Below are 25,209 nucleotides of genomic sequence, written 5' to 3'. Positions count from 1 at the left end.
CCTTTATGATGGTGGAAGCCGTGGGACCAAGCAGTGGGGGGGGGGTGGGGGGGGTGAGCTGGGTGCCCTGCGTACCTGTGCTCAGCACTAGAAGGTGCTTTATTTACAGTAGCACTGCAATGAGGAAACCTGGTTTGCTACAGCTCTGCTCCAGGGTTGATCCAGCACACAATAAAAGCTGAAGCTTTGATTGAAGCTTTCCCAAGGGTGAGACTGCAGGTCCGGGATCTCCTCCTCTCCCCCAGAATGCTGGTGAAGACTAACAGGGTGAAACTGGGCACTGGGTTCAAAGGTGCTGGGGACATGCAGGGCAATGCCTGGGGAGTGAATCACATCAGCTTGTTTCCTTTGGGGAAAAAAAAAGGGTTTAAAAGGCTCAATTTCCTTCAGGGACAGATGTGTTTTGTTGTGCTGTGTTTCCTCCTTTACTCCTCACCTCCATGCTCCTCCCAGCTGTGTCCTCAGGTGGGACCTTGGCCCAGCATGGACCTGGGAAGCCAAAAAGTTGTATCCTCTACACAGGATGTGTCTGGAGATGCCATGTTTATCAGACAGATCCTCATGTTGGGAGCACTTTGGTGCCTTCCCATCCCAGCCTGGTGCCTGCCAGGTGCAGAGAAGGAAAGGACAGGGACAGAGGCAGGACCTAAGTGCTGCAGCTTTTCCTGGACATGGGAATGGCTGATGTGGGGCCATAGGCATGAGGGTGGTAGGAAAGCACCTGCACCTATTGTCCTGGTTTAAGCCCAGCTGGTAACTCAGAACCACGCAGCCGCTCCCTCACTCTTCCCTTTTTTCCCTTTTGCTCCCCAGAGTGATGGAGAGGAGAATCAAAAGAATGTAAACCTCATGGGTTGAGGTAAGAGCAGTCCAGTAACTAAGGTATAAGACAAATCCACTACTGCTACCACCAACAATAATAATGATGATAAGGGAAATAACAAGGGGACAGAATATGACACTAAAAGGGGAAAAGAAAACAATAAACACAAGTGATACCCAGTACAATTGCTCACCACCTGCCAATTGATGCCCAGCCCTACCCAACCAGCGATCTGGGCAGCAGATCTTGGAAGGGCGATTGGGATGGGCTGGCAACAGCTTCCCTGGACAGGAGATTTTGCAGGTGTGCAGCAGGTACCCCTGGGGGCACCAGAACCACGGTCCAGATTCCAGCAGGATGCATCCTTTAGGACATAGCAGGCCATAGTGGGAAGCAGTGCATCCCTCTGGGGAAGTGGATCTCCAGAAGGCAACAGATGCCGGGGAGAGGGTCCTCCCAGGGGGGTGGGTGATTGGGGACCAGGTCCCGGGGATGGGGGGGTCATGATCCCCGGGAGGCAGCCGACACCCGGCAACTGCGGAGAGCGGAGTGGCGGCAGCGGCGGTTACGGGCGCGGGTAGGCGGAGCGGGCTGGCGGGCGGGGCGCGGCGGCCACCCGCCTCCCGCCGGGACCGGGGGCTGGGGCGGGCGGCGGGGCTGGCTGGTGTTGGGTACTCAGAGATGGAGACTGCTCCCGGGGGCGCCCCGCCGTTCTCCGCTGTGGCGCTGCGGCTGACGCTGGGGGCTCCGGGTCTGCCCGACGGCCCGTTCGGCTGCCCCATCTGCCTCGATCTTCTGAAGGACCCGGTGACTGTGCCGTGCGGGCACAACTTCTGCCAGCGCTGTCTGGGGGCGCTCCGCCAGCGGGCGGGCCCCCCCGACGGCAGCGGCGGGGCGGGCGGGGCTGTCCGCTGCCCGCTCTGCCAGGAGCCCGTCCCCGCAGCCTTGCGGCTCCGCAAGAACCGCGCCCTCTGTGAGGTACTGCCGCTGCTGGCGGCCGCTGCAGGCGGCTCGTCCCCGCCGTCGCCAGCCGCCGGGTCCTCGATGGCACCGGGAGCCGAGGAGGAGGATGCGGCGGCGGAGGAAGGAGCGGCGGTGCTGTGCGACGTGTGCCCGGCGGGGTCGCGGGCTGCGGCGGCGCGGTCCTGCCTGGTCTGCCTGGCCTCCTTCTGCGAGGCCCACCTCGAGCCCCATCGGCGCGCCGGCGCCTTCCGCGCACATCGCCTGGTGGCCCCGCTGCGGCGGCTGGAGGAGGGGCTCTGTCCTCGCCACCTCCAGCCCCTCGACGGCTTCTGCCGCGCCGAGCAGGCCTGCGTGTGTGCTCGCTGCCGCGCCCACGATCACCGCGGCCACGAAGTGGTGCCCCTCGAGCGGGAGCGCGAGCACAAGGAGGTGCGTGCGGGGCGGGTGCGGGACGTCCCCCTGCTGGTGGGACCCTGCTGTGGGGTGTGCGTGCGGGGCAGCTCTGGGATGGGCTCATGCAGCACCCACGGGAAAGCTGACCCCCACTAGTGGAGTGTGCGGGAGCAGTGCCAGAGGATGCCATACAAACGGTGTGTGCTGTCGCCCTCTCCCTCTCCGCCCCCAGAGGACCTCTCCTCAGCACGGGGGACAGAGTGCTGTGGGATGCGGACAGGGCAGGAGATGGGGACAAGCATTGGGGCAGAGCAGCTGCCAGTCAGCCCAGGGGGAGGTTGTCCCACTGCGGGGCTAAGTTTGCAGTCATGGGTGTGGGGCTGGGGGTGAGGGTGCCTGGGACACCCCACTGCAGCCACCCCCATAGTCACAGGGTGCTTGCCTTCTCTGTCTTGTTCCCACAGCCCTGTCAAGGCAGTTTTTGTTGGTGTGCTGGCCACCTGCCCAGCTGCTGCTCCCCCAGCCCTTTGTGTCCTGGCGTTTTGGCAGCAGGGTTTTTCCGTCATTCCCATTCCCAGATGTGGCTGAGTCACCTAGAAAATTCACACCCACAAACTGGGGCTCCAAATCCAACTCAGTATTGCCTTCATGGGCGGTGCTGCCTTGAGCATACAGGGCCTTTGTGCGTCCCAGCCTATGAAGCTCGCAGCATGGTGGCACCTCTGCATTGCTGTGGGGCATATGGAGAGGGTTCGCTTTTTCCAGGGGGCTGTGGACATGCTGGCAGGGAGCACAGTGGCAGCCCCAAGCCACCTCCCACTCCCTCACCAGCTCATGGGACTGCAGGAAAACCCTTTTACTGACATTATTAGTCATCAGGTGCCTTAAAATAGAAAGCCTCTGTGATTCCCAGATCTGAGGAGCTGTCGGGCCTCGGCAAGCGCCGCTTAGCATCACCTGCATGGGCTGGGAAGGATGGACAGGGGAAGCACCTCTCTGGCCTCACTGGGCACAAGTGCTGCAGGGAGCTGGGGTGAGGGGTTTTGCATGGCGGCAAGCTGCTTGTTGCCCTGCAGGGTCTTGAGGGGCCTGTCCTCATGCTAGTGCTAACAATAGCATGTCAGGAAGCACTGCATTCAGACCGTGTTTCCTTTGCAGCCACACAGCACCCTGTGCTCCCTAACTGGTTTGCTTTGCTCCCAATGAAAAACCTCCAGGGGAGGTTGGAGAAATGTTGAAGAAGACTCCAGTGCTGCATTTGTGCGTGCTCTGGGCCTGCCTTTCAGCTTCCACGCCAGTCCCTGGTGGATTTTTCCCAGCCTTGGAATACACACTAGGAACATGTTGCTTCAATTGCTGCCTGATGGTTTTGCTTTCATATTCCCATTTTCTTTGGTTTCAGCTGGGACCAGGGTGGGGAGCGTGGAGCTGGGCATCAACCTTAGCAGCCCAGATGAGACAGAGTATTTGCAGGTGGGATGTTACAGGGTAGGAAACCAGGAAAACAACTTGCACTCTTCACCTGAAGCCTAGTAGCAATGTCAGTCAGAGAGGGGGCTGAGGGTTGAGTCTAGGGAGAGCTTGGGTCCCATGTACCTCCCTGCCACCGGGTTGGGGGACAGAGCTCAATGTTTGTGCTTTGTGCCTGCAGGCCCAACAAGCCAAATTCCTCAGTGATGCTGAGAACGAGCTGGAGGAGCTGGCAGTCACCATTGCACAGGCCAAGAAGATGGTGGAGCTCATTAAGGTGACTGTAATGGGTTTGCTCAGCTCTGCTGGGCTGGAGAGCAGCCATGACCTTTTGGGGGGCATGGCATGTAGAGGTGGTGTTCACAAGGGAGCAAACGGATGGTAACCCTGACAAGGATCCCTGAGGATTCTTGCTCCTCATCTCTGCTACCCCTCACAACATCTCTGGTTGCTTTCATTTGTAACCTGATGCAAGGACTGTGCCAGGGCATCCATTGGCTCTTGCAGCTTCTTTCCCCAGACCCATGGGGGTTTTGTTCCCCTCTGCCCCTTGTGCAAACACATCATGGCCTGGGGACACAAGACATGGTGGAGCAGTCTGTGCCTAGCCAGGTCCCTTGACACCTGCATTGTAAAGTGCTCTGAGCTCTTGGGTGAAGGGTGTTACACGGTGTCAGAAGGACCCCACAGAGCTGAGAACTGGGTGCTGGGCAGGGAACAAGGGGGCTCTGCACCCTTGCCTGTGGCAGGTGACTCCGAACCCTCTCTCCCTGTGCTCAGGGTGCTGCCATGAAGGAGAGGGAAAAGGTTGAGAAGCTCTTTGCAGAAGCCTCTGAGGTCCTGGCAACCTTCCAGAAGGAGGTGGCCAGTTTCATCGAGGAAGGGGAGCGCTCCATGCTGGGGGAGGCTGAGGCTGATCTTCGCTGGAAGGAGGAGAGACGAGCCAAGCTGGTCCAGTGCAAGCAAAACCTGGAGAATGTCCCCAGAACTGACACCATCTACTTCCTCCAGGTGCCTGGGTAGATATAGCAGAGAGAAGGAGCTGATAACCTGGTCTTTTGGGGGATTTGTCCCATCTCATGTGGACCCAGATGCCAGGAGCCCTGGGATGTGAGGGCTACAGAGTCTCTCTCCTGTTGACACAGTCCTATTTCCCCCCTGCTTCTGGGGGGGGGGCGAGCAGACAAGACCCTCTTCCATTGCCCCCATCTCCGTCCTGGCTGTGACTCAGGAGCAGCTGATGTGCTGCTGAGGCTGGGGCACAAGGTGGGGCAGAGAGCAAGAGGTTGGGGTGTCCCACTGCTGCCATCCCGCATCCTCCCCTCCTTGGCAGCCCAGCAAGAGGAGTCTGGTTTGCGGGGGAATGCTGCTCTGTGCAAGCTGGGCATGGGTCTGGGTTTGAGAGGGAGTGAAGAGAAGGCGCCAGGAATGTGTGGCCGGGAAAGCACTCTCTTCCCTTTCATAAGGCTGTCCTTGTGCCAGGTCCTGAGAGCTGCCAGTTCCCAAATCCTCTGGGGCAGGGTGGGGTTGTGGAACAAGAGACAACTTTGGTTTGTTTGAAAGCTCCTGAAACTTGTCTTTTTTTGCTCAGGAATTTCAGGCCTTAAAAGTTGCGATGGAAGAAAACCTCTCACCAGCTCTGAGCTTCCCAAACGAGCTGAACTTCACCAAATGCACCCAAGCTGTGAGTGTGGTGAAGGATGTGCTGTCCGCTGCCTGCAAAAAACAGTGGGACCACTTGCAGGGGAAAGGGATTGATGAGCAGAGTTACCAAGAGATAGAGGAAGGTTTGTGTTCATCCAGCCCTCTGCCTGGAGGTCACCCCAGCACGTTTTGTCCTCCCAGCATAGGTGGGAGGTGCTTGCAGACACCATGGCCCCTGTGAGCAATGGCCCCTCTCCCTCCAGCCCTGGAAGCTGCAGGGCACAGTTGCGCTGTGTTGTGCACTTCCTGTCTGGGCTTATTCCTTGTCTTTGAGGTTTTACGATTTTTTTCCACAGAGACTGGAGAGGCAGCAAACAGCCTGGGAGTTAGGGAGGGCCCTGTGGGGGGCAGCAAGTGGCCAAAGAGGCCTCCCATGAAAGGGGACTCTCTTCACAGGACAGACGATCCTCTTCATGGGGGAGGCTGTGGTCTCCCAAACCTACCAGGGTTAAAAAGATGATAAGGTAGCTTTCTCCTGCACTTTCTCATTTAGGTTGAGCTCTCTCCTCTCTCTCGTTTCTCAGATGGCCATAATAACTGTAGCCAATTTGTTGCTTCCCCTGCTCATCTCCTTGAGGTGGCAAAGATGGCATCTGTCCTTCCCTGTACATGAGCCAGCAGGGATGTGCAGGGGGAGCTATGGATGCTGGCCTGGGCTCGAGGCCCACAGCAGCTGGGTACCATCAGGGTGTCAGGCAGGCGGTGATGCTCCGGTAACACCCTTGCTTGTGGCATCGGTTTCTTTGCTAATGACAAACCCTTCTGTCCCTGTCTCTGCAGTGTTGGCTGTCTCCAGATTACCAGAGAAGTTAAACAGTCCCGCCTGCCAGGAGAGCCGTGATTACTTCCTGAAATGTAAGCAAGGGACTTTTGCTTTGACAGTTGTTACTAAGGTCCATCTTCCCTTTCCTTTCTCCCAGCCAGCAAGCTCCTTCCCACATGCCCGTCTGTGCTCATCCCAAGTCAACAGCTGGCAGGAGCACTGCCGCCACTGGGGGAAATACTGCTCAGCTAACAAGGAAGCTTCCTTGCTTTCCTGACAACAGTCATAATCTGTTTAGGTGTTTTTTTTCCCCCCTTGTCCATAGTTCTGATGGACCAGCTGACAAGGGCTATAGGTGCACTGCGTAATTTCTGCTGCCTTCCAATCCTTGACAAATTGGATCCTCCATTAAATTAAATCAGAGTTTGTGCATCTGCCTTGTGGACTCTGATGAGGGTAAGCTTCAGCGGCAGCAAGCAGAGGGATAATTCTGTGGCCACACAAAGACAGTGGAGCAGAAAGGACTGAGGCTGGAGAGCACAGGGCTGGGCTTGGGCTTCAACACCCTGTGCACCCCCCACAGCCTTTACACGGAAAATGGGGTCATCTACTGAGACAGGGAGCTGGGCAGCAAAGCCTGGGCTCAGGCAGAGTCTGCTGTGCCGCTTCTATAGGCTTTGGATGTGCCATGGTTCAGGCTTGCAATACAGTTGGCAGCAATATGTGTCCAGGGCTGTTCCTGCTGGATGTCCCCTCTGTCTGGGATCCAGTGGCAGTTCTCATATGGCTCTACATGTTGGGGGCTGTCTGTGCTCCAACAGGAGCCATAGGGCAGCGAGAGCCACCTGCAAGGAGCAGCTGGTTTGTGGTTGTTATGTGATTGGCTTTCCCCTGTCTTCTTGGGGTCCCTCCTTGTTGTGTTTGTGGTTGCCAGAAATCTGCTTTTGTATGGGATATTACTGCAACCACTCTGTCAGGTAGATTCTCCAGTGTCTGGTATCATGGTTGAACTAATTGAGTAGCTTCCCTGCTCTCTCCTCTGCCTGGTTACCTGTATTCATCCTGCTTATAGGGGTATCAACTGTTCCAGAGCCTTATCCTCAAAGGCTGAAATTGGCCATGGTATTTAAAAACAAGTGATGGTAGAAGTCAGAAAGGATCGTGCTAATCCCTGAAGGCTGAAGCAGGGGATCAGAGTGGGATGGGAGGGGGGAGATTTCCTCCTGTTTCCCTCCTCATCCTCATGTCTTTTTTTTTTTTTTTTTTTGACCCACACAGTTGCCTTCATCATTGACCTCGACAGTGACACAGCTGACAAGTTTATCCATCTGTTTGGCACCAAAGGGGCTAAGCGGGTGCTGTGCCCCATCCCTTACCCAGAAAGCCCCACCCGGTTCATCAATTGTGAGCAGGTGCTGGGTTTGAATCTCATGAATCGGGGCAACTACTACTGGGAGGTGGAGCTCATCGATGGCTGGGTCAGCATTGGTGTCATTGCTGAGGACTTCGACCCCCGCGAGTCCTACACCCGTGGCCGCCTGGGGCGAAATGAGAAGTCTTGCTGCCTACAGTGGAATGGACAGAACTATGTGGTCTGGTTTGGGGGCTTTGAGTCTGTCATTCAGCAGCCATTTTTCCAGACAATTGGGGTCTTCCTGGAGTATTCAGAGAAGGCCCTGACCTTCTATGGAGTCAAGGACTCCAAGATGACCTGCCTGCAGCAGCTCAAGGTCTCCCCTTTTGCCAAGGGTATATTTGACCCATTCCAGAACAAGATCAACCACCAATTTGCCTCTCTTTTCTTGTGCAAGCTGAAGCCAGCCTTCTTCCTGGAGAGCGTCGATGCCCACCTGCAGATCGGGCCACTGAAGAAAGACTGTGTTTCAGTGCTAAAGCGTAGGTAACTGCTCATGGGAGGACTCAGAAAAGTCTCTCTTGCATTGTATTGCCACCATCACAGCTTCTCTTTGGTAGTGTTGTATATCTCTGTCACAGCCATCCTTGTTCTGTGCTGCCTGCATACCAGGGTGCATGAAGCTATCTGATGGGCAGAGCCATGGGCTGGGAGCCAGGAGGGAACTGGATCCAAGTGCCAGCTCTGCTCCTGGGCTGCTGAGCAAACTTGGAATAGTCTCTGCTACTCCCTGCCCCTCAGTTTCCCTTTCAGGGACTGCGATACAGCCTTTCTTGGTAAAGTGCATTGCTTAGGGGAAGTGCCACATCGATTTGAAGCTGTTTGTTGTCCAGCTGCCAGGCTGTCCAGTCCCTCTCCTTGATTTCTACTAACACTGCTCTGATGACTTGTATAGATGCTCCGTACTGTGCCTTACTTTGGTCACTATGTTGCTGCTGGTTTTTTGAAGGACTGGCTCATCAACACCTTCCACATGTTCCTTATAAAGTGCCTTTGAAATAGCAAGCCCTGCATGGACTGGGTGAGCCCCCAAAGCAGATGCAGTCACTCCCCTGGTGCCTGCATCACTGTTGTGCCTTGGTGTGGGTGAGCAGGGTGCTCCAGGGTGGGTGGGATGCAGAAGAGGATGGCTGGGAGTATGCTGCAGTAATGCAGTACCTCTCCTTGCAGGGCTGTCCACCTGTTAGTGCTGCAGACATGAAACGAGGATCTTTGCCTTCCCTCACACCACAGCCAGGAGATACTTTGGTCTGTGGCTAGCCTCATTTGGGAAAAGCTGTGGGCCTGCGTGTATTGGAGCCCCATGGCTGTGGGGCTGTTCCCCACAGCAGCCAAAAATCCCAGCTGGGAATTGGGAGAAACATTTTGCCAAGAAGCAGCAACGCTGTTCCTTGCCTTGAGATGGTGAAATGAGCAGCTTGGAACAATTTTGAGGATGCGCTTTTAGTAAACACGTTCCTCGGGAACTGCTTACCAAAGCTTTACAGCCTTATTTTCCCCCAACATTTTTGATGGCACTACTATTTTAAGGGATTTTAATACTGTTTAACCCCCAACTCTTAAAGTACCCTGGGCATTTTTTTACAGCTGCATTTACTTGAGCTGTAAATGCACCCCTTAGCTTAGGGAGTTTTTTAAGTTGCAAAAGAGGTGCTGTATGGCCTGTTCTAGGAACAGCTGTGAGCACATGGATTAAAAGCACAGTATCAATCAGTTATTAAATGATACTTAAGACTCTGGTAATAAGTAACAATTAACAAAAACTACTCTCAAGCAAGTTTCCTCTCTGGGAAGGGTGGAAACTGGAGGCTGAGAGCCAAAAACCCCAGTTCACATGTCCTGAGGTAGCTTTTCCAGAAGGAAAATACAGAAATACTGCCTGTGAGGGCAGCACACTGCAGCCCCTGTCTCAGCACAGTGTGCCCTTCCACAAGCTTATCTTTTCTAGGATTAGTTTGCTACTTGCCTCCTTGCTTTACAGAATCATACTGCTGTTTAATAGGCACCTAGAGAGAAAATATATTGGGTCAGGCTCTTTGCTGGTATGAGTGGGTTGGTGATGACACATCAACGGTCAAAAGGGATAAAAAATGGCCCATTTAGCTTAATATATGAAATATATATATTCTGTAAAAGATAAGCTGGAAATCGTAGTATTCAAGACGAGCCAAGGGAAAAAAGTGAACATGAATAAAAAGGCAACCACAAAGCTGAGAGGTTTAAAATTAAAGCCATGTTTAGATAAACACTAAGGCTTAAAGAGCTGGTTAATTGTAACTTGTTTGCCAGTGCTGCCAGTTCCTGTTGGCACGGGAAGAGGTGCTGGTTCCCTGCATATGGCCGCTGCTGTGGGCTCTTATTCTGGGGACTGAAGGGTCTAAGTGCAGCTGCCCCTGACTTGGGGCAGGGCAGGTGAGTTGGTCTGGGAGGTGCACCGCTGGGATATGTCCGCAAATCCCTTCTCTTTGTCCTCTGCATGTGGTGTCTCCTAAAATGCTGCAGATGGTGAGAAAAGGAGAGGAAGGGCTTCCAGAGTGTAATCTTGGCCTTTCTTGGTCAGTGGGAATGCTGCCCAGGCTTCTGTCCTGATGGGAATTCACTCTGTGTCCTGAGCTCCTACCTCAAAACCGCTTTGTTTGGCTCATGCCAGGCACTCTCCTGCAAATCTCAGCCTTTGCATGAGATGTCAGCAGTGACACTGTGCAGGTGGCACTGCTGTTATTGGTAATACTGGAGAGGACTTGATATCAGAAATGCCTTACCAGATAAGAAGGGTGAAGACATGCAACTCCCAAGAGGAAGAGGAAGGTAATCTTGATCTCTGCTGCATGTCTGCAGGAAGAGATTTCGCATGGTGGCTCACATCTAGGCCCTAAATCTCCTTTATTCAGGCAAAACTCCCACCGTTTGCAGCGAGGAGTTTTGCCAGAGTAAATACAGCAGGTCTGGGCCTTTGCCCTGTTTCATTTTGCTGTAGGCAGATTGATAGCTCTGTGGGGAAATCCATGCATAAGTCACACATACCTCCCTTTTCTGTGTTGCCCAATGCATAGACACAAGTCTCTGAACTCCTTCAGGGTTTGGAATGGTTTGGAGGGATCCCTTTCCATCCTGTAACCACATGGGAGCAGGTCAGGAGGACACGTTTGGTGTTTGGGCTTTGTTTCTGATTGTGCTGCTGCTTTTACTTAATTCACCTCTGCCCCAAGAGCTGGGATGCTGATATGCAGCTTTGTGGGGGGTTTCTGAGTGCTCCTGTAGATAGAGTGCAGTTGGGAAGTGCTACCCAACTGTCTCCTTCCTGCTGCTTGCTTTTACCCTCGTTGGAAGCACTGTAAATCCTCGTGGTTTAACACATAAAGCAAATCCTGACTGATGTAAGACGGGAGCAAACCCCCAGGGTGTTGGACCAGAGTTTGCTGTGTTGCCTATAATATGGGGTGTAAACTGGAATGATTAGGAAATGTACGCTACCCAGCTCTGGGTCCATGATTTTGCTGCAAACAAAGGGCTAAATGTGGTGTATGATGACTTTAGATGATTAGATAACACTTGGCAATTGAAACAGTCTTTCCATGTTCCCTTGAGTTATTTCTGCTGTTACAGAGTGTTCCTCTTTTAATTAGGAATTTTCAAATACTGTATTTTACAGTGTGTGAAAGAACTGTAAGAGAATAATGTAATGATGTTAGAGACTATGATTTGCCATTAAATATTGTACAGACATCACTCTGGGTTGTCTTTCCTGTAAATACCAAACCATTAGAGTTGTCCCATTATCTTGTGTTTATTTTTCCGTGTCCTGTACATCTGGCATAAAATAATACAGATTTTATTTTCCAAGTGTGTCTAAGGGAATTGTGCCAAATACATATTTTTATTGCTTGACTGTAAAAGGAGCAGAATAATCTTAAAATCCAATAACAATATTGTCAGTCCTGGGCAATTCAAAACAATGAATTTTCTCAGTGCTCTCTTCTGTCTTGGTCCTCAGACTAGAAATAATAAAGATGAATAGATTAGGCACTTTTCTCTCAGTGTTTTCAGTTTTTAGAGTATAAATTTCCAAGGTTTTCTATGTGATGAGGAGGTCTGTATCTTCCCATGTATACTGGCATTTAAACCAGTACCTTTTCTAAATGAAGGCTGTGTTTCTTAATACCAATGTTGGTTGGAGTGAGGAGAGAAACATTATTCAGGGAGTCTTGGCTCATACGAGGTGGCAGTGCTTCACAGCTGAGTGCCTCAGTGGAAGCTGAGCAGATGTCTGTTACTGACTTTAATAGGAGAGGAATCAGAACGTTTGTTATAACCATTTCTTAAAAGGGAAACTTACAGCTTATTGAAAAAGTGGATATGAAAAGCAGAAGTGCGCTCTTTTCTGCCAAGAACCATACAGATTATGTCACTGCATTTATTTAAAGCTGGTTTCCATTATGTAGTTTTTCTGCTTTTGCTCGCACACCCCATCTGGTTCTCAGGCACTCAAACAGGGCTGAGCTGCAAAGCCTGCAGGGAAAAGCTCAAATCTATATAAGAAGGTAAAATTTAAGGTAATATACGCTCTTAATAAATATTTGTGTATTATTGATATACAGTTGACAGTTATTGCTATGAGAAGCCCTTCAAAACTGTTGATTGGTTTTGCAGGGCTCCTATTTTTAATGAAATCATGCAAACATTAATTTTTTAAGAGCTCCTCCTGCTTGTGCACCTGAAGGCAGGAGATTAGACCCTCACTGTAACTCTGCAAAGAAATTTTCACAGAGATTTTCCTGCTCCCAGATTCCCTCCAGACAGACACAGTCCTGACTTGTTCACAGGGCAACTGATTAGCCCTTCCAGTTCAATACTTTCCAATATAAAGGGGCAATTTTAGGATGTGATTGATTCCAGCATGGAAAGCAGCCAACATTGGTCCAAAAATACGTTTGCAAGTGTGTGAAACATTAATTGTGGGTCAAAAGTGAATTAAAAAATGGTTGAAAACAGAGCAAACATCTTTGCTGTTTAAGGGGCTAAGCTTCATTTTATGTGCAGTACCACCAAGTATGTGGGATGATTTTTATTCTACTCTACCAAACGTTTGGATTCTGCCCAGCCAAGTTCTGGAAGTCCATTTTTGTCTCCGCTTCACTTAATTTGGGGCTTTTCCCTGGGAGATCCTGCCAAAGAGTGTTAAAATCACTTGTGGTTGCATGAGATGTGTGAACAGCTCCTTCCTACAAACAAAAACGGACAGCCTCCTAGGGAAAAGGTTTTATTCTCTGGTGAGCTGGCCAGGAAATGTGTTCAGGATAAAAAATGAGGTGCAAACAGCAGCAAAAGACAGCGTTTTAAAACAAAATGTCAGTGTGATCACTGTCGGGATGCTCTGCGAACTCCCATCCGCAAAGCGCTGCTGTGCCAGAGCACCTGGAGGGCAGAAATCCCAGGAAAAGTGCGAGCTTCCAAGTTCAGGGAGTTCCAAGTGACTGAAACCACTTTGTTATATACGGTCAGCAGGACACATACTCAATGATTAATGGAGTTTGTAAACATGTTAGAGAGCTCTTCCAAAAGGGAGACTGGCTCTTTGGATCACCCCTCCTCTTCTGTATTAGAAAACTGAGCTAGTTTAAAACCTAAACTGGGTTGCGCTCGGTAAATTAATATTGATCATAAATCGTGGCGGGAGAAGGGTCCGAAGGCTGCGGGTGCCCTCAGGGGCGGCCAGGCTGGGGAGGGAGGTGCTTCCCTTGCTGCGCCGGGCTCTGGGCCGAGAGCGGGCAGTGCTGGGGCACCAGCAGAGCGGCAACGTACACCGCCGTGGCGGCCGCCACCGGACTACAGCTCCCAGCATGCATCGCGCGGCCCGGCCCGGCCGGCCCACCCGCCACGTTCGGCGCGGGTGCAGAGCGAGCTGCTCGCCGGGGGAGGAGGAAGAGGAGGACATGGCGCTGAACAGGAACCACTCGGAGGGCGGTGGCGTCATCGTTAACAACAGCGAGAAGTGAGGTGCCATCCCCTGCTCCCCGCCTCCGGCCGGGGGATAGCAGGGTGCTGCTTACTCTCTTCAGGAGGCGCGGTTGTGTGGGGAGAGGAGGGGGATGGGGGGGATATAAGGAAGGGGTTGGTTTAACCCTCTCGGTGCCGGCGTGGGTCGTCCTTCCTTCTTCTCCTTGCGAGCGTAGGGGCTGTACATATCTCCTTGCCCCTGGGACTCCCTGGCGGAGACTCTGCTGGGCTTCTGTCGTGGGCTTTTCCCACTTAGACTGCTCCCCTCTGCGGCCTGCCTGCTGCTGATGCCTCCTCCTGCCTCCTCCTATTGTCCCAGCCTCTCTCTGAGTGCTCGGAAAGGGCTGGCAGAGCTCATCCCCCCAGCCAGGTGATTCCGGCTAGGGCCCAGTCTTCTCCTGTCTCGACGCAGTGTGCCGCTGTTCAAGAGCTGCCCGCTTGGGTTTCTTTGCACACACGCCCCCTCCGTGTGTGCAGGAAGGAGCAGCACTGTTGGGGAAAGGCACTAGGATATAACCATGGAAACAGAAAGCCTCCACAGAGCTGCCTTTGTCTGCCTGGCTGCCCTCACCGTTTGTGTCTGCCGGCGTGCTCTGTTTCTGACGTGGCAGTCACCTGCTTCTTAGGCAAGGGAGTACTTCAGTTTTCAGGGTGGCTTTCCATAGGGCCACTTAAACATTGGTACAGGAATTCTGTGCCTGACTTCAGTTCGGGATGTGACCGTTCCTTGAAGAATTTAGCAAGATCAACTCTGGGGCTTAAATTTGCATTCACTAAAACAAACAACTGTGTATTACTGTTCCGAGTTGTCAGCCTGCCTTGGATCAGGGTTACCTCTCATGTGGCAGCCTATGCTGCTTGTGGTGGTTGATTCAGCTGATGTGCTGTAGCCCAAGCAATGCTGCTGGCCCCTGTGCCTTTCCAGAGCTTTTGCTGGAAGGACAGCTACTGGCTGGCAGAAGGAAAGGGCAAGTGACTGAGGATGGTAGCACGTAAGCTGCCAAAGGAAAAGGTGGTGGAGGTTTCTCTGCCTTTAGGGATTAGAGTCCCTAATGTGGATGCTGTTACGTAATACAAATTACCAGCTGTATCTGTGCAAGGGTATTGCACTGGTTTTAATTAGGTCAGTTTTGAACTGAGAATGAAGGAGTCAGTGCAGACAGCATGGGTTAATAAAGGCTAGTGGCGTAAAGGGGGAGTTCCTTTCCATCCTGTTTCTGTGACAGAGATGCTTAAGCTGTGGTTAGACCTTTGATAGCTGTGTTTCGCAAGGCATCCCAAGCAGTTCCTGCTTCAACAGTCCTTCCTCTGTTGTGTTACTTGTGGTGAACCAAATTAGAGAACTGATCCAGCAGAAATGCAGTGCAACTTAAAATTATATATATGCCTTGAGATTTTGATCAGTTCAGTTATTTGGGTTCACTGCCTGGTTATGCAGACAATGGTAGCTGTGCCAGCACACTGAGGAGGGAGCACAAGGCTGAGAACAAGCAGCAGGTACTGCATAAGTTGCTACTGCCAAAAAACAAACACCAAGAAAATGCAAGCCAGAGTGATTTCTGATTTTTGTCTGCTGAGCACTAGGCTGAGGTTAAAGGCAGTTTTGGTAGGTCAGTAAACACCTACACGCGTGTTGTACTTCTGACTTGAGCTATAACACTGTTAACACTGTGTTGCTTCTCTCATCTTGTTTGTAGTGTTTTGATGACCTATGATCATGTAGAAATTACCTTCAGTGATATTGAACCTATGCCAGATGTGTTCAAAGGGACCAAGAAAGGGAGTGTTTTCTTGACTCCCTACCGAGTAAGTAGTAAAAGACTTTGTCTTGTGTAAGGAGATAGGGGCTCTTTGCAATTCTGTATTTAAATGTCCTCGGTGCGTGAAAGTCAGGATAGTCTACTACCCCTTGAATTATGGCTCATCCTCTCCCCCTGGGGAGCATTATGAATTCATTGTACAGCCTATCTATTTGTCAAAAGGTAATAAATCTGGTTAATTCTTATAAAGGCAGGTGTTTAGTCCATCAGGCGTCTTTGAGATTGGAAATTAGCAGTGGTCTGGAAATGCTGAATACAAGAGTGCAGCTACTAGATCATAGCTGTGTGCAGCAGAAAGTTCTCTGGAAGCTGGGAAGAGTATTATCTAAGCAAGTGTAGCCTTCCTGGAATGCTTTATTTCTGGAGGCTGCAGTTTACCCTTGTGACTGTTCTGTGTAGCTTTTGGTTTGCACAACTATAGATGTAGGAGGGAGTTTCAGTCCAGCAAAAAGTCACTTCGCATAATGAATCAGGCCTGTGTTTCCTGTTTGTTTTACATACCCTTTGTAATGTTTTCTTTTTAGATTATCTTTGTGTCGAAGGGAAAGGATGCTATGCAGTCTTTTGTGATGCCCTTTTATTTGCTGAAAGATTGTGAAATTAAGCAGCCTGTCTTTGGAGCAAATTATATCAAGGGCACAGTGAAAGCAGAAGCAGGAGGTATGTACAGCGCAGATGTAAGTTGTGTCTTAGTTCAGCTGCACAGTTCATGAGAAAGTATCAGTGTAACTGAAGCTGGATACTGGCCAAATGGGTTTTTACAGTGCTGCTAGAATGTGTCTCGTCTTTGAAATTAGCAGCCAGAAATATTCCCCTTGTCTGCTCCCTGTACAATTACAGTGACCAGATGCGTTCTGCAACTAATCTCACTCCTGCCCTCTGTGCTTTTGCATGACTTTAATCAGCCAGGTGATCTCACTGAGTAAACATCAGAGCAGAGTCAGCAGGAGTGAGGATGTCATTCTGCATTGCTCAGTGGAGTTACCTGATAATTCTGAATCCGGGTCCTCTTGTGCCGAAGGCTCATGACCCTTTCTGGGTTTATTTGGGTTTTCAGGAGCACTGTTCCCCATCATCAGTTTTTTTGTGCAATTTAGGGAAAGGCACACAATCGCTGTAGTGTATCTTAGCAGTAAAAACGATACTTGGAAGAGAATGGACTGTCTTGACACCACGGAATCTTCCAGGGGTGGTTTCATAGTATGTTCAATGAGAAGTTTGTGGTAGATATCTTCAACACGATTTTTTTTAATTACTGCTTTATGCTCCCCTTTTTACCAAAGACACATAGTGCACTAAACTCTTTTTATCTCCAGCTTGATTTAGTCTATTAGTTGAGCACTGAAATCAGAGTTCTTAAGAGCCTTCAGTCTGTAATCCTGAAATCAGCATTGTAGCTTCTGTAAAGGAGCAAAGTGGGACCATCCAGCATGAGAGGAAGCCTGAGCAGTAATGACAAACTCTGTAAGCTGTGTGAAAGGCAAACGACTTTAGCTAAATCTTTGTGAATTTTCCCAAAAGGCTGTCTTTTTTAATGAGGATGTTGCTTTAACAGCTGTAAGAGTCTGGTTTACCTCAAAGGGCTCTTGAGTCTACATGTCCCTGCTTCAGCACTGACACAGCTTCTGCTTTGATGCTTTGTTGGGACCTGGGCTGTGCTTGATTTTCTTTTTTAGTCTGTAATATGAGATGTTATTATTTATTTTTTATTGTTATTATTATCCTGACTTGAAATTGAGGACTCTAATGGATTTATGTGGAGCATGTTTTTCATTAAGCTCTTTTCTGCACTGGGCACTCAAAGACCCAAACTAATTTATAGCCAACAGTTAGGTGTAGTTGCAAAGGCTTTTTAGCAAACAGGATTAAGAAGATCCCTGTCTTCAGCACTAATCTTCTACAAAGCTAGAGCAAATCCAGCACTCCTGATAGCTTGGTCTGTTGACAGCTAGTGTGGTAACAGGCACAACTTTAGAAAGCTTCTGAAGATCTCCCTCCTTGATGTGTCTTCTTCAGGTGTCTCTTGACCTGAAAATACCCCAATGTGAATTTTTCCAATAGGGTAATTCTACCATTTTATCTGCATCTTTCCCTTCAGTTTTTGGATAAACTCTTTAAAGAATTGCGTACAGGGTGTCTGTAGGTAAAGCTTAGAAGCTAAATAGCATCAAAATGGCTTCTTGCTTCTGAATTCTGTCTTTCTTCCCTGCAGGTGGCTGGGAAGGATCTGCTATGTTCAAGATGACTTTCTCAGCTGGAGGCGCAATCGAGTTTGGCCAGCGGATGCTGCAGGTGGCATCACAAGGTACAGGAGCCTGGCAGTAGTGCCAGAGAGTTCAGTGGTTTCAGAAGGCCTTGCCTTCATTCTATAGCAAGGGTGATTTCAGGTTGGATTCAAATTGATGCAAGTTTCAAGCTGTATCTGGAACCTGCTTGCTTTAAAAAATAATTACATAATAGATTAAAATACTTTTTTTTTTGCATCCAATGAACAGCAGAGTTACTGGGATGGAGCTATTTTTTCAGATAAGGACTCTAATTTTCTTGGAGTTCTTGGCCTGTGTTTGTTGCAGGCTTGATGTTTTGATGAGGTCAGCTTATCTTTACTTTTCCAGTTTCCAGAGGTGAAATACCCAATGGAGCTTATGGCTATTCCTGTATGCCGAATGGATCCTATGCTTTTGCACCAGCTGCAGCTAATGGGGGCTATCCATACCCCCCACCTCCTCCTGGTAAGTCTGGGAATTGAAGATAGGGATTATTCTAGTTAGCAACAGTTAAAATAGGTAAAAAAGAGAAGAAACACTGATTTTACATAATCAAATTGGATTTGCTTTTATTTGATCTGATGCTTTGTGCCACTTTTGTTTCTGAGCTTGAAGGTATTTTCCTCTGGCTTGTTTTGGCTGTGTGCTGTGACCCTCCCAAAGGAGTGAAGTGTTTGCTGTGTTACTTTTTTCCTGACAGAGTTTTATCCTGGCCCTCCTGTGGTGGATGGAGACATGGGTTACATGCAGTTTCCACCTCCGCCATACCCGGGGCCCATGGAACCTCCTGTGAGTGGGCCAGACCTGCCCACCACTCCTGCAGGTAAGAAGCATGTTCAGATGAATTAGCTCACAACATTTTGTTACCCATGAAATAGACATTGTTCGTTGTCTGTTATCTCTTGGGGAACATAGAATGTAGAAACTGCACTTAGAAGTTAAAAATATTTAGAAGAGGGATTAAGGAGCTCCCTTAATCTCCACCTCAGTCTGGAGGCCAGCCTGATTCTCTCCAGGGTAGATATTATTAGCAGATATTTTGCAGCTGTTTTTTTCTTGTTGAAACAGAAAAAATACAGTTTATGATTATCCTGCTGTGGTAATCTTGCTGGTGAAACGTGTTTGTAGTCCATTTTAGTTAGCAAAGCAGGCTTTGGTGATACTCCACCTTCTCCCATTTCACTCTAACTTTATTACTTCTGTTTAAACAATATGGAACAGAGGAATAGATGATGGAGAGAAGCTGGGGAAATAACAGTCTCATTTTCACTCTTTGTGGTTTATCAGAATGACTTCAAGTGTGGTCTTAAAAGGTTTGTGGAGGAGGGGGGAAGAGAGCTTTTTGTGGTTGGACACAGTCATAGATCTCTTACAGGTAATGGTATTTGTCTCTCTTTGGGTTGAATAAACAGCCAATCACCTATGAACTATTATTTGGGAAGTGGCACTGATCAAGATGGTTGTACAGGTTTTCTGTATTCTGCAGAAATAGACAACCTGGATTACCTTCATAAATCACCTTTAAAGAATGAGTCCCTGAGCTGCTATAAACTTCTGCTGATTTTTGTTTTCTCTTGTGTTTTTACATCCAAGAAGGAGGTTTGTTAACTGCCTTTTTAAGAGGTGTTGTCTATTCAGGCAAAACTGCTGTTAGCATTTATTTATTAACTACAAGGCTACTCCCAGGTGACATTTCCAAATGAAATCTTGGTCTGCTTCATTTTGCCCTTGAAAATCCTGTGGCAACTGGAAGAGATAGTGCTCAGTCATCTTGTTTGTTGTAACTATTTTGCAACTCAAGTGTTGGTCAAATAGTGCTTTGTTAGTAACACTTTCTGGCCAGGAATATGTGGAGGTTTTTTTTTCAGTGTAGAAGTTCTGTGTGTGTCACTAAATCTGTAACTTCTCTTTCTGTGACAGCTGAAGCGAAGGCTGCCGAAGCCACTGCCAGTGCTTACTACAGCCCAGTCAACCCACATAATGTCTACATGCCTCCGGTGAGTTCCTGTGTCATCCTGGGTTTGCAGTGTGAGGTAAATGTGCACTTAGCTGTTCTTTTTCTCAGTGACACAGTAAAGTTTGTCTGAATTCATTTCAGTGTTTTTAGTTGTTTTTTTTGCAGGGTGGTTGGGGTTGCCTTTGTTTTTCTTAGTCATGAATTGATGTTCTTTTATTGTCTTTATTTCAGGACCAGCCACCCCCTCCTCCATACTTTCCACCAGAGGACAAGAAAAACCAATAAGCTAGCACAGAACTTCTCCAAAACTCATTGCTTTCTTACTTCCCATTTTGGCAGAATCTTGGGGCATAGTCCATAGCACTGAGGAGCCTCCACCAAGGCACACAGTTTTCATGGACTTTAGTGGTAGATACCTGCAGAGGAAGGGGAGAGATTTCGGCAGCCTGGGTTCTCTTGTAGAGCTCTGAGGGTTTGCTGTTCTACTGCAGTATTCCCTTCTCCCTCTGCACCACATCACTAGAACTGGAGGTTCTTTTCATCTTTTTCCCTTATGTCTGTTTCTTTTTATTCTTAAATTATACCTCTTTAGAGTGAGCAGCTGCTCCAAACTGATGATTAAAGTGCCCATAACATGGAAAAAAAGTTTGGGGGTGGGGATGTCTTGAATATACCTTAGTATGCAGCCAAGAGCATATGTGGACATTCCTCTAAAGAGTATCATATCGAACTTTCCCCTCTACTACTGAGAAAGGGTTTCAAACGGAATCTTTGTCATCTCAAAGGAAATGGACACCTATTGCTTTTTTCAGATAACTGTTAAACTTCCTTGGGTTCTTTGCAATTGTAGCAGATAATCTGGTAGCCCTCCACATTCTCCTGCTGTGCACTGTGTGTGATGATGCTGACAAGCTTCCATTCTTAAGAAAGCATAATACTCCTTACAGGGTTGATGAGTAGCTAACTAGTTATAGATCATATGAGAACACTAATTTTCTCACGTCTTTATTTATCCATTTAGATTTGTGGACTTGAGATCAAGTTCTGAATATTCTCTTTAATTTTTCTTTGATGTAATACACGTTACACGTTTTGGCCAGTGAAGTATCTTACGGCTGTGATTTAACTGGTGAATTAATACCTAATGGGGAGAAAATAATTTCTTCTGCCTTGGAAGGTCTTGAGAGAATACGCAGAACATTGGGACAAGCTGTTGGGTGCAGCTGAGCTGCTTTTTTGAATGCTCTTTAGTGTTGTTAGTGTTCCTGCATCAGCTTTGAAAATACTGCCTGGAAACTTGAACATGGGCTCATTAGACTGAGGGAGGGTTCATGTCTTTCCTTTCTGTAGCATTGATTCATCAATCTCATTAGCAATGACTCCAGTGTGCAGAACCTCTGCAAGACTGATCAGAATCCAGGTTGTGAAACTTTGCATTATGCAAAGCTTTGCACAAACCAGACTTGACTGTCTTCTGACAGCTAAGAGAGAAAATCCTTCCCAGCAAGTGTGAAGAAAGATTGTGCGCTAGGGGAGCTGCTGAGACCTGCTGCATGCAACCTGCTTGGAGAGAAAAAAAAAGGTCCACCCCTCATTTTGTTTGAGTCTAGCTGATTAATCAAATTGCTACTGTCTGTACACTGACTTTTCTAGAATTGCTATTGCAGTGATGTAAAGAAATGGTTATGTAAAAAAGAAATAATTATTTTGAAAATGTTTGATTAATATATTGTGAAATGACTCTTGAATGCAGATTTGTTTTGCTGAGACTGTGAACTAAAGAGAAATCTGCTCAAAATTTAATGTGTTTGTGCACTTCTGTGTGAATGGGCAAACTTAATGGTGATTTAGTAGCTTTGGATGGAGAGAGGGAGAATTAAACAGCAAAGTCACTTGGATTTTGTTTTTGGCTACTCATTGCTGACATTAGTCACTTGGTTTCTCTTGACTGACTTTGTGAAATGAAAAATAAGATTTTAAAATCTTTTGTCAAACACCAATTTGCTACTCCTGTTGTAAACTGGTAAGGCAGCTGCTTAACACTTTATCCAGATGGTTGCAACCTGATAGAAGTAGTTAAGGGATGCAGTGTAGTTACTTCATCTAAAGTGTTTCTCTAATTAGAAGCAATCAATAATTTAATCTTTTTTATTGTTTGTTTTAAGTGTGCTGAGGTGCCTGGATCGTTCTGCTCTGTTAGGTCTGAACACTCTAAGGTGCTGTGCTCCACCTGGTAGCTCTCCTCCCTGGCAAAGTGGAGCAGTTGTTCCTCAGGCACCATGAAGCTCCTCCCAGGTGTCCTCCGGCAGTGCTGCAAGAGCTGTTGCTCCTCAGAGTGAGCAGAATTAGGCCTGTCTGTATATTCTGGAGCAGGAAGTGTCCCACGTGAGGTCTAGTCTTGTGGTTCCTCCAAGATGAGGCGAGTCCCTCCAGTTTGCACTGACATTTGTCGAACAGAAGTTCAGAAGCTGCTTTACGGGTGACAGTCAAACCTTGCCTGGCTTCATTCCTCTTCGCAGCTGCCACTAGCAGCCTTAATTCTCTTGAACTCCCTGACCAACATTTTCCAGATACTGCTCTCCTATATATGATTTTCAGCTTTCATGTCCTCCCAGCATTTTAAGGCTGGTTGAGCTGTTTGGGTTTGGTTTTTGTAGCAAGAGGTGGTTGGAGAAGGAAAGCATGAAGAGAGAAAATATTACAGCCCAGTAGGAGCCTAATAAATCTTGGTTTGTGAATTAGATGAGTTCAAATCAGGTTTCCTGAATCACATCAGTCCAACTGTAAGATGCTGAAGAAAGCTCTCTGTACTCTATTTTAGTTTAAAATGTCTCCCAGACGGATTTAAAATTTCCCCAGACAGATGATCCTAGAAAACAGATTGCACAAAGTTTCCAGGTCTCTCACCCAGCACCACTCACTGTGGAGCTCATGCCAACAACCACCACAAACTCAGGAAGTTTTTAAAAATCTTCCCTCAACTGGGTGTTGGAAGAAGAAACATTAGGTATCTGCTCTGATGAAAACTTGGCTCTGGTTCAAGCCGAGTGTCTGTTCTGCTAGTGAAGACAAGTGGGAAGATCTGCAGAGAGACCATGAAGTTTGGTGCCAGGAAAATAGAAAATATGTTGAAAGGCTGAGTCAGGCTGGAATAAATGAAATACTCCTTTCCTCCGCGTGGGTATTAGTGAGCTAAATTAATGACTTTTGAGCTGTGACCTTTTTACATTGGTTTGTCGGTGAATGTCCCTGTTCTTCCAGGCTAGAGCTTGACATAGTCTGTGGGGAGGTGAGAAGAAGCAAGCCTAATTAAAGAGATTGTTTATGGTGGTCTTGGTGCATTTGGAAAGGTGCTGATGAGAAGTGAAGCATATTTTGGGAACACTGAATCTGTGGGCCTGGAAGGCTGGGCAAGTCACTGAGTCAGCAAGGCTCATGCATGTATTAGGTTGAGTGGAGCAGCACAGTTCAGGAGGATGCAAATTTTGGCCAGACAGATGCTGGTGAGAATCCCTGCCTTGGTTGTTAAAACCCCAAAACCCAAATTTAGCCTAGATTTTTAGCACTTGCTCCCATATCACTGATGGGAGCTGTACTCTTAGAGCGTGTCAAAGGGTCAGCTGGTTGTGCTGCCAGCATAGAAGATTTTAAATATTAAAGTGGGGAAGTGCAATTCAAAGTCTACTTCTGCTCTGGAAGAGGGTGAGAGTAGGGCAGGAGGGAATGTTTTGCATTAATACACCTCCGCATCTGGTCCCTTCTTGCATAATTAATCAACTATGCAGCAGAAAGGCTGTCATGTGAGAGCTAGATGAGTGCCATTAAATTCCAATATTTGGATGCTATTACACTATTGAAGAAAAAAAGGAATAGTTAATGTTAGATCCAGTTAATCTTTTGGCACAGACTGATACTCTACTGCTGTGTAGTTTTGTTTCCCTGATGTAACTTCACCTCTTTATTTGAGAAGTCCCTTGCTGCATCTTCTGCCTCCTACCCTGCTCTGCATGTGCAGCTTTTTCCCCCTTCCACATGAGTGTGGTGCAACCAGGCTATTTCTAAAGTGCTCTGAGAACTTACACAAAAACCTGTTACCACAGGAACTGCAGGTACTATGTCATGGTTTAAACCCAGTCAGGCAACTTGTTCACTCACTCCCCCCTCTTCTTTCCCTCCGGGACGGAGAGGAGAATTAAAAAGAATGCAACTCCCACGGGTTGAGATAAGAACAGCTTAGTAACTAAGGTATAACGCAAATCACTACTGCTACCACCAATAATAACAATGATAAAGGAAACAACAAGAGAAGAGAATACAACAGCTCAGCACCAGCTGACTGATAACTCACCCCCCCAGCCAGACCAAGCTCTGACTGATACCTCCTCCAACCCCGCAGTCTACCAGCCCTTCTGGGGAACTCTCAGTTACATCCTGGGCATGATGTGCTGTGGTATGGAATACCTCTTTGGTCAGTTTGGGTCAGGTGTCCTGTCTCTGCTTCCTCCTGGCTTTCCCTCCTCCCTGGCAGAGCATGAGGCTCACAAAATCCTTGGCCAAACCAAAACATCGCTATCAGCTCTGTTCCCAGGCTGAAAGTCAAAACACTGCACTGCACCAGCTACCAAGAAGGAGAAAAATGACTGCTACTGCTGAACCCAGGACATACTACTTACAGATTTCCTATGATCAGCCCTGCAATCTTGATATCCCTGGAAGCTGGAGAAGGCTTTTTCCCTGGAAAGATGGGATATGTGCAGGCTTGCCCAGGATTGCCTCCAGCTGAAGGAAAGCTGAGCCTTCTTCCACACCATTCTGCCCAGGTTTTACCTTGAGCACTCATGCTTCATGCAACCTATTTCCAAGAAAAAAAATAAATCATTATTATGCATCTTTGCTCTGGAGCCAGGCTGAGAGAGCTGGGCTGGATCAGCCTGGAGAAGAGAAGGCTCCTGAAGGGGAGACCTGAGAGCAGCTCCAGTGCCTGAAGGGGCTGCAGGAAACCCGGAGAGGGGCTTGGGACAAGGGATGTAGGGACAGGCCAAGGGGAATGGCTTTAACCTGCCAGAGGGGAGACTGAGCTGAGCTCTTAGGCAGAAGCTCTTCCCTGTGAGGGTGCTGAGGCGCTGGCACAGGGTGCCCAGAGAAGCTGTGGCTGCCCCATCCCTGGCAGTGTTCAAGGGCAGGTTGGACACAGGGGCTTGGAGCAAGCTGCTCTAGTGGAAGGGGTCCCTGCCTGTGGCAGGGGTTGGAGCTGGATGACCTTTATGGTCCCTTCCAACCTAAACCAGCCTGGGATTCTGATTGCTGGAAGGAATGTGCTTGAGTGCACATGGGGACCATGGTTAAGCCTGCCTGGCCAGCACCCTCCTGTCCTGTGTCTTCCTTGAGAGACCACATGGTCTTTCCACCACTCTGAGCCATAGACAGTAAAATTGCATCTCTGCCACATGCTGGACATAGGAATTGATGAGCTGTGGCTTGCAGTGCTGTCTGTCTTTGCAAGTGCTGCTGGAGGTAGCAGGAGGTGTGAGGACAAGTTTGGATCTAGCTGTTCCCAGAAGCAGCCATGAGCGGGGCCAGCCCTCACCATGCGGATGGCTAATGTGATCATATCACAGGTATTTCCAGCCTTAAACAG

The 25,209-nt window shown here is 48.6% G+C and overlaps 2 protein-coding genes across 4 annotated transcripts; both read left to right on the top strand.

Annotated features, from left to right (window-relative positions):
• Positions 1 to 1,497: 1,497 nt before the first annotated feature.
• TRIM47 (tripartite motif containing 47) lies at positions 1,498 to 11,256 on the top strand. 2 transcript variants are annotated; one of them, XM_061462013.1, is made up of 6 exons: positions 1,498 to 2,215; positions 3,831 to 3,926; positions 4,430 to 4,660; positions 5,241 to 5,436; positions 6,134 to 6,208; positions 7,395 to 11,256. In XM_061462013.1, the coding sequence occupies exons 1-6, from the start codon at positions 1,505 to 1,507 to the stop codon at positions 8,018 to 8,020; spliced, it is 1,935 nt and encodes a 644-aa protein (XP_061317997.1). In that variant the 5' UTR covers positions 1,498 to 1,504; the 3' UTR covers positions 8,021 to 11,256. The 2 variants fall into 2 exon arrangements, with proteins under 2 accessions (XP_061317997.1, XP_061317998.1); XM_061462014.1 differs by lacking the exon at positions 6,134 to 6,208.
• A 2,109-nt stretch (positions 11,257 to 13,365) lies between these two features.
• On the top strand, positions 13,366 to 21,374 carry WBP2 (WW domain binding protein 2). 2 transcript variants are annotated; one of them, XM_061462011.1, is made up of 8 exons: positions 13,366 to 13,522; positions 15,225 to 15,333; positions 15,872 to 16,007; positions 17,560 to 17,652; positions 17,963 to 18,079; positions 18,315 to 18,437; positions 19,535 to 19,611; positions 19,803 to 21,374. In XM_061462011.1, exons 1-8 carry the CDS (start codon positions 13,371 to 13,373, stop codon positions 19,854 to 19,856), a joined length of 861 nt encoding a protein of 286 aa, XP_061317995.1. In that variant the 5' UTR covers positions 13,366 to 13,370; the 3' UTR covers positions 19,857 to 21,374. The 2 variants fall into 2 exon arrangements, with proteins under 2 accessions (XP_061317995.1, XP_061317996.1); XM_061462012.1 differs by having other exon boundaries at positions 13,389 to 13,527.
• The last annotated feature ends 3,835 nt before the right edge of the window (positions 21,375 to 25,209 follow it).

This window comes from Pezoporus flaviventris, unplaced genomic scaffold (genome assembly GCF_033815535.1).
Source record: "Pezoporus flaviventris isolate CSIRO_AGI_PZ_B2104156 unplaced genomic scaffold, CSIRO_AGI_Pfla_v1 ptg000034l, whole genome shotgun sequence".
Lineage (NCBI taxonomy): Eukaryota > Metazoa > Chordata > Aves > Psittaciformes > Psittacidae > Pezoporus > Pezoporus flaviventris.
The sequence above is the reverse complement of the archived record's forward strand: the minus strand, read 5'-3'. Positions and strand labels throughout refer to the sequence as shown.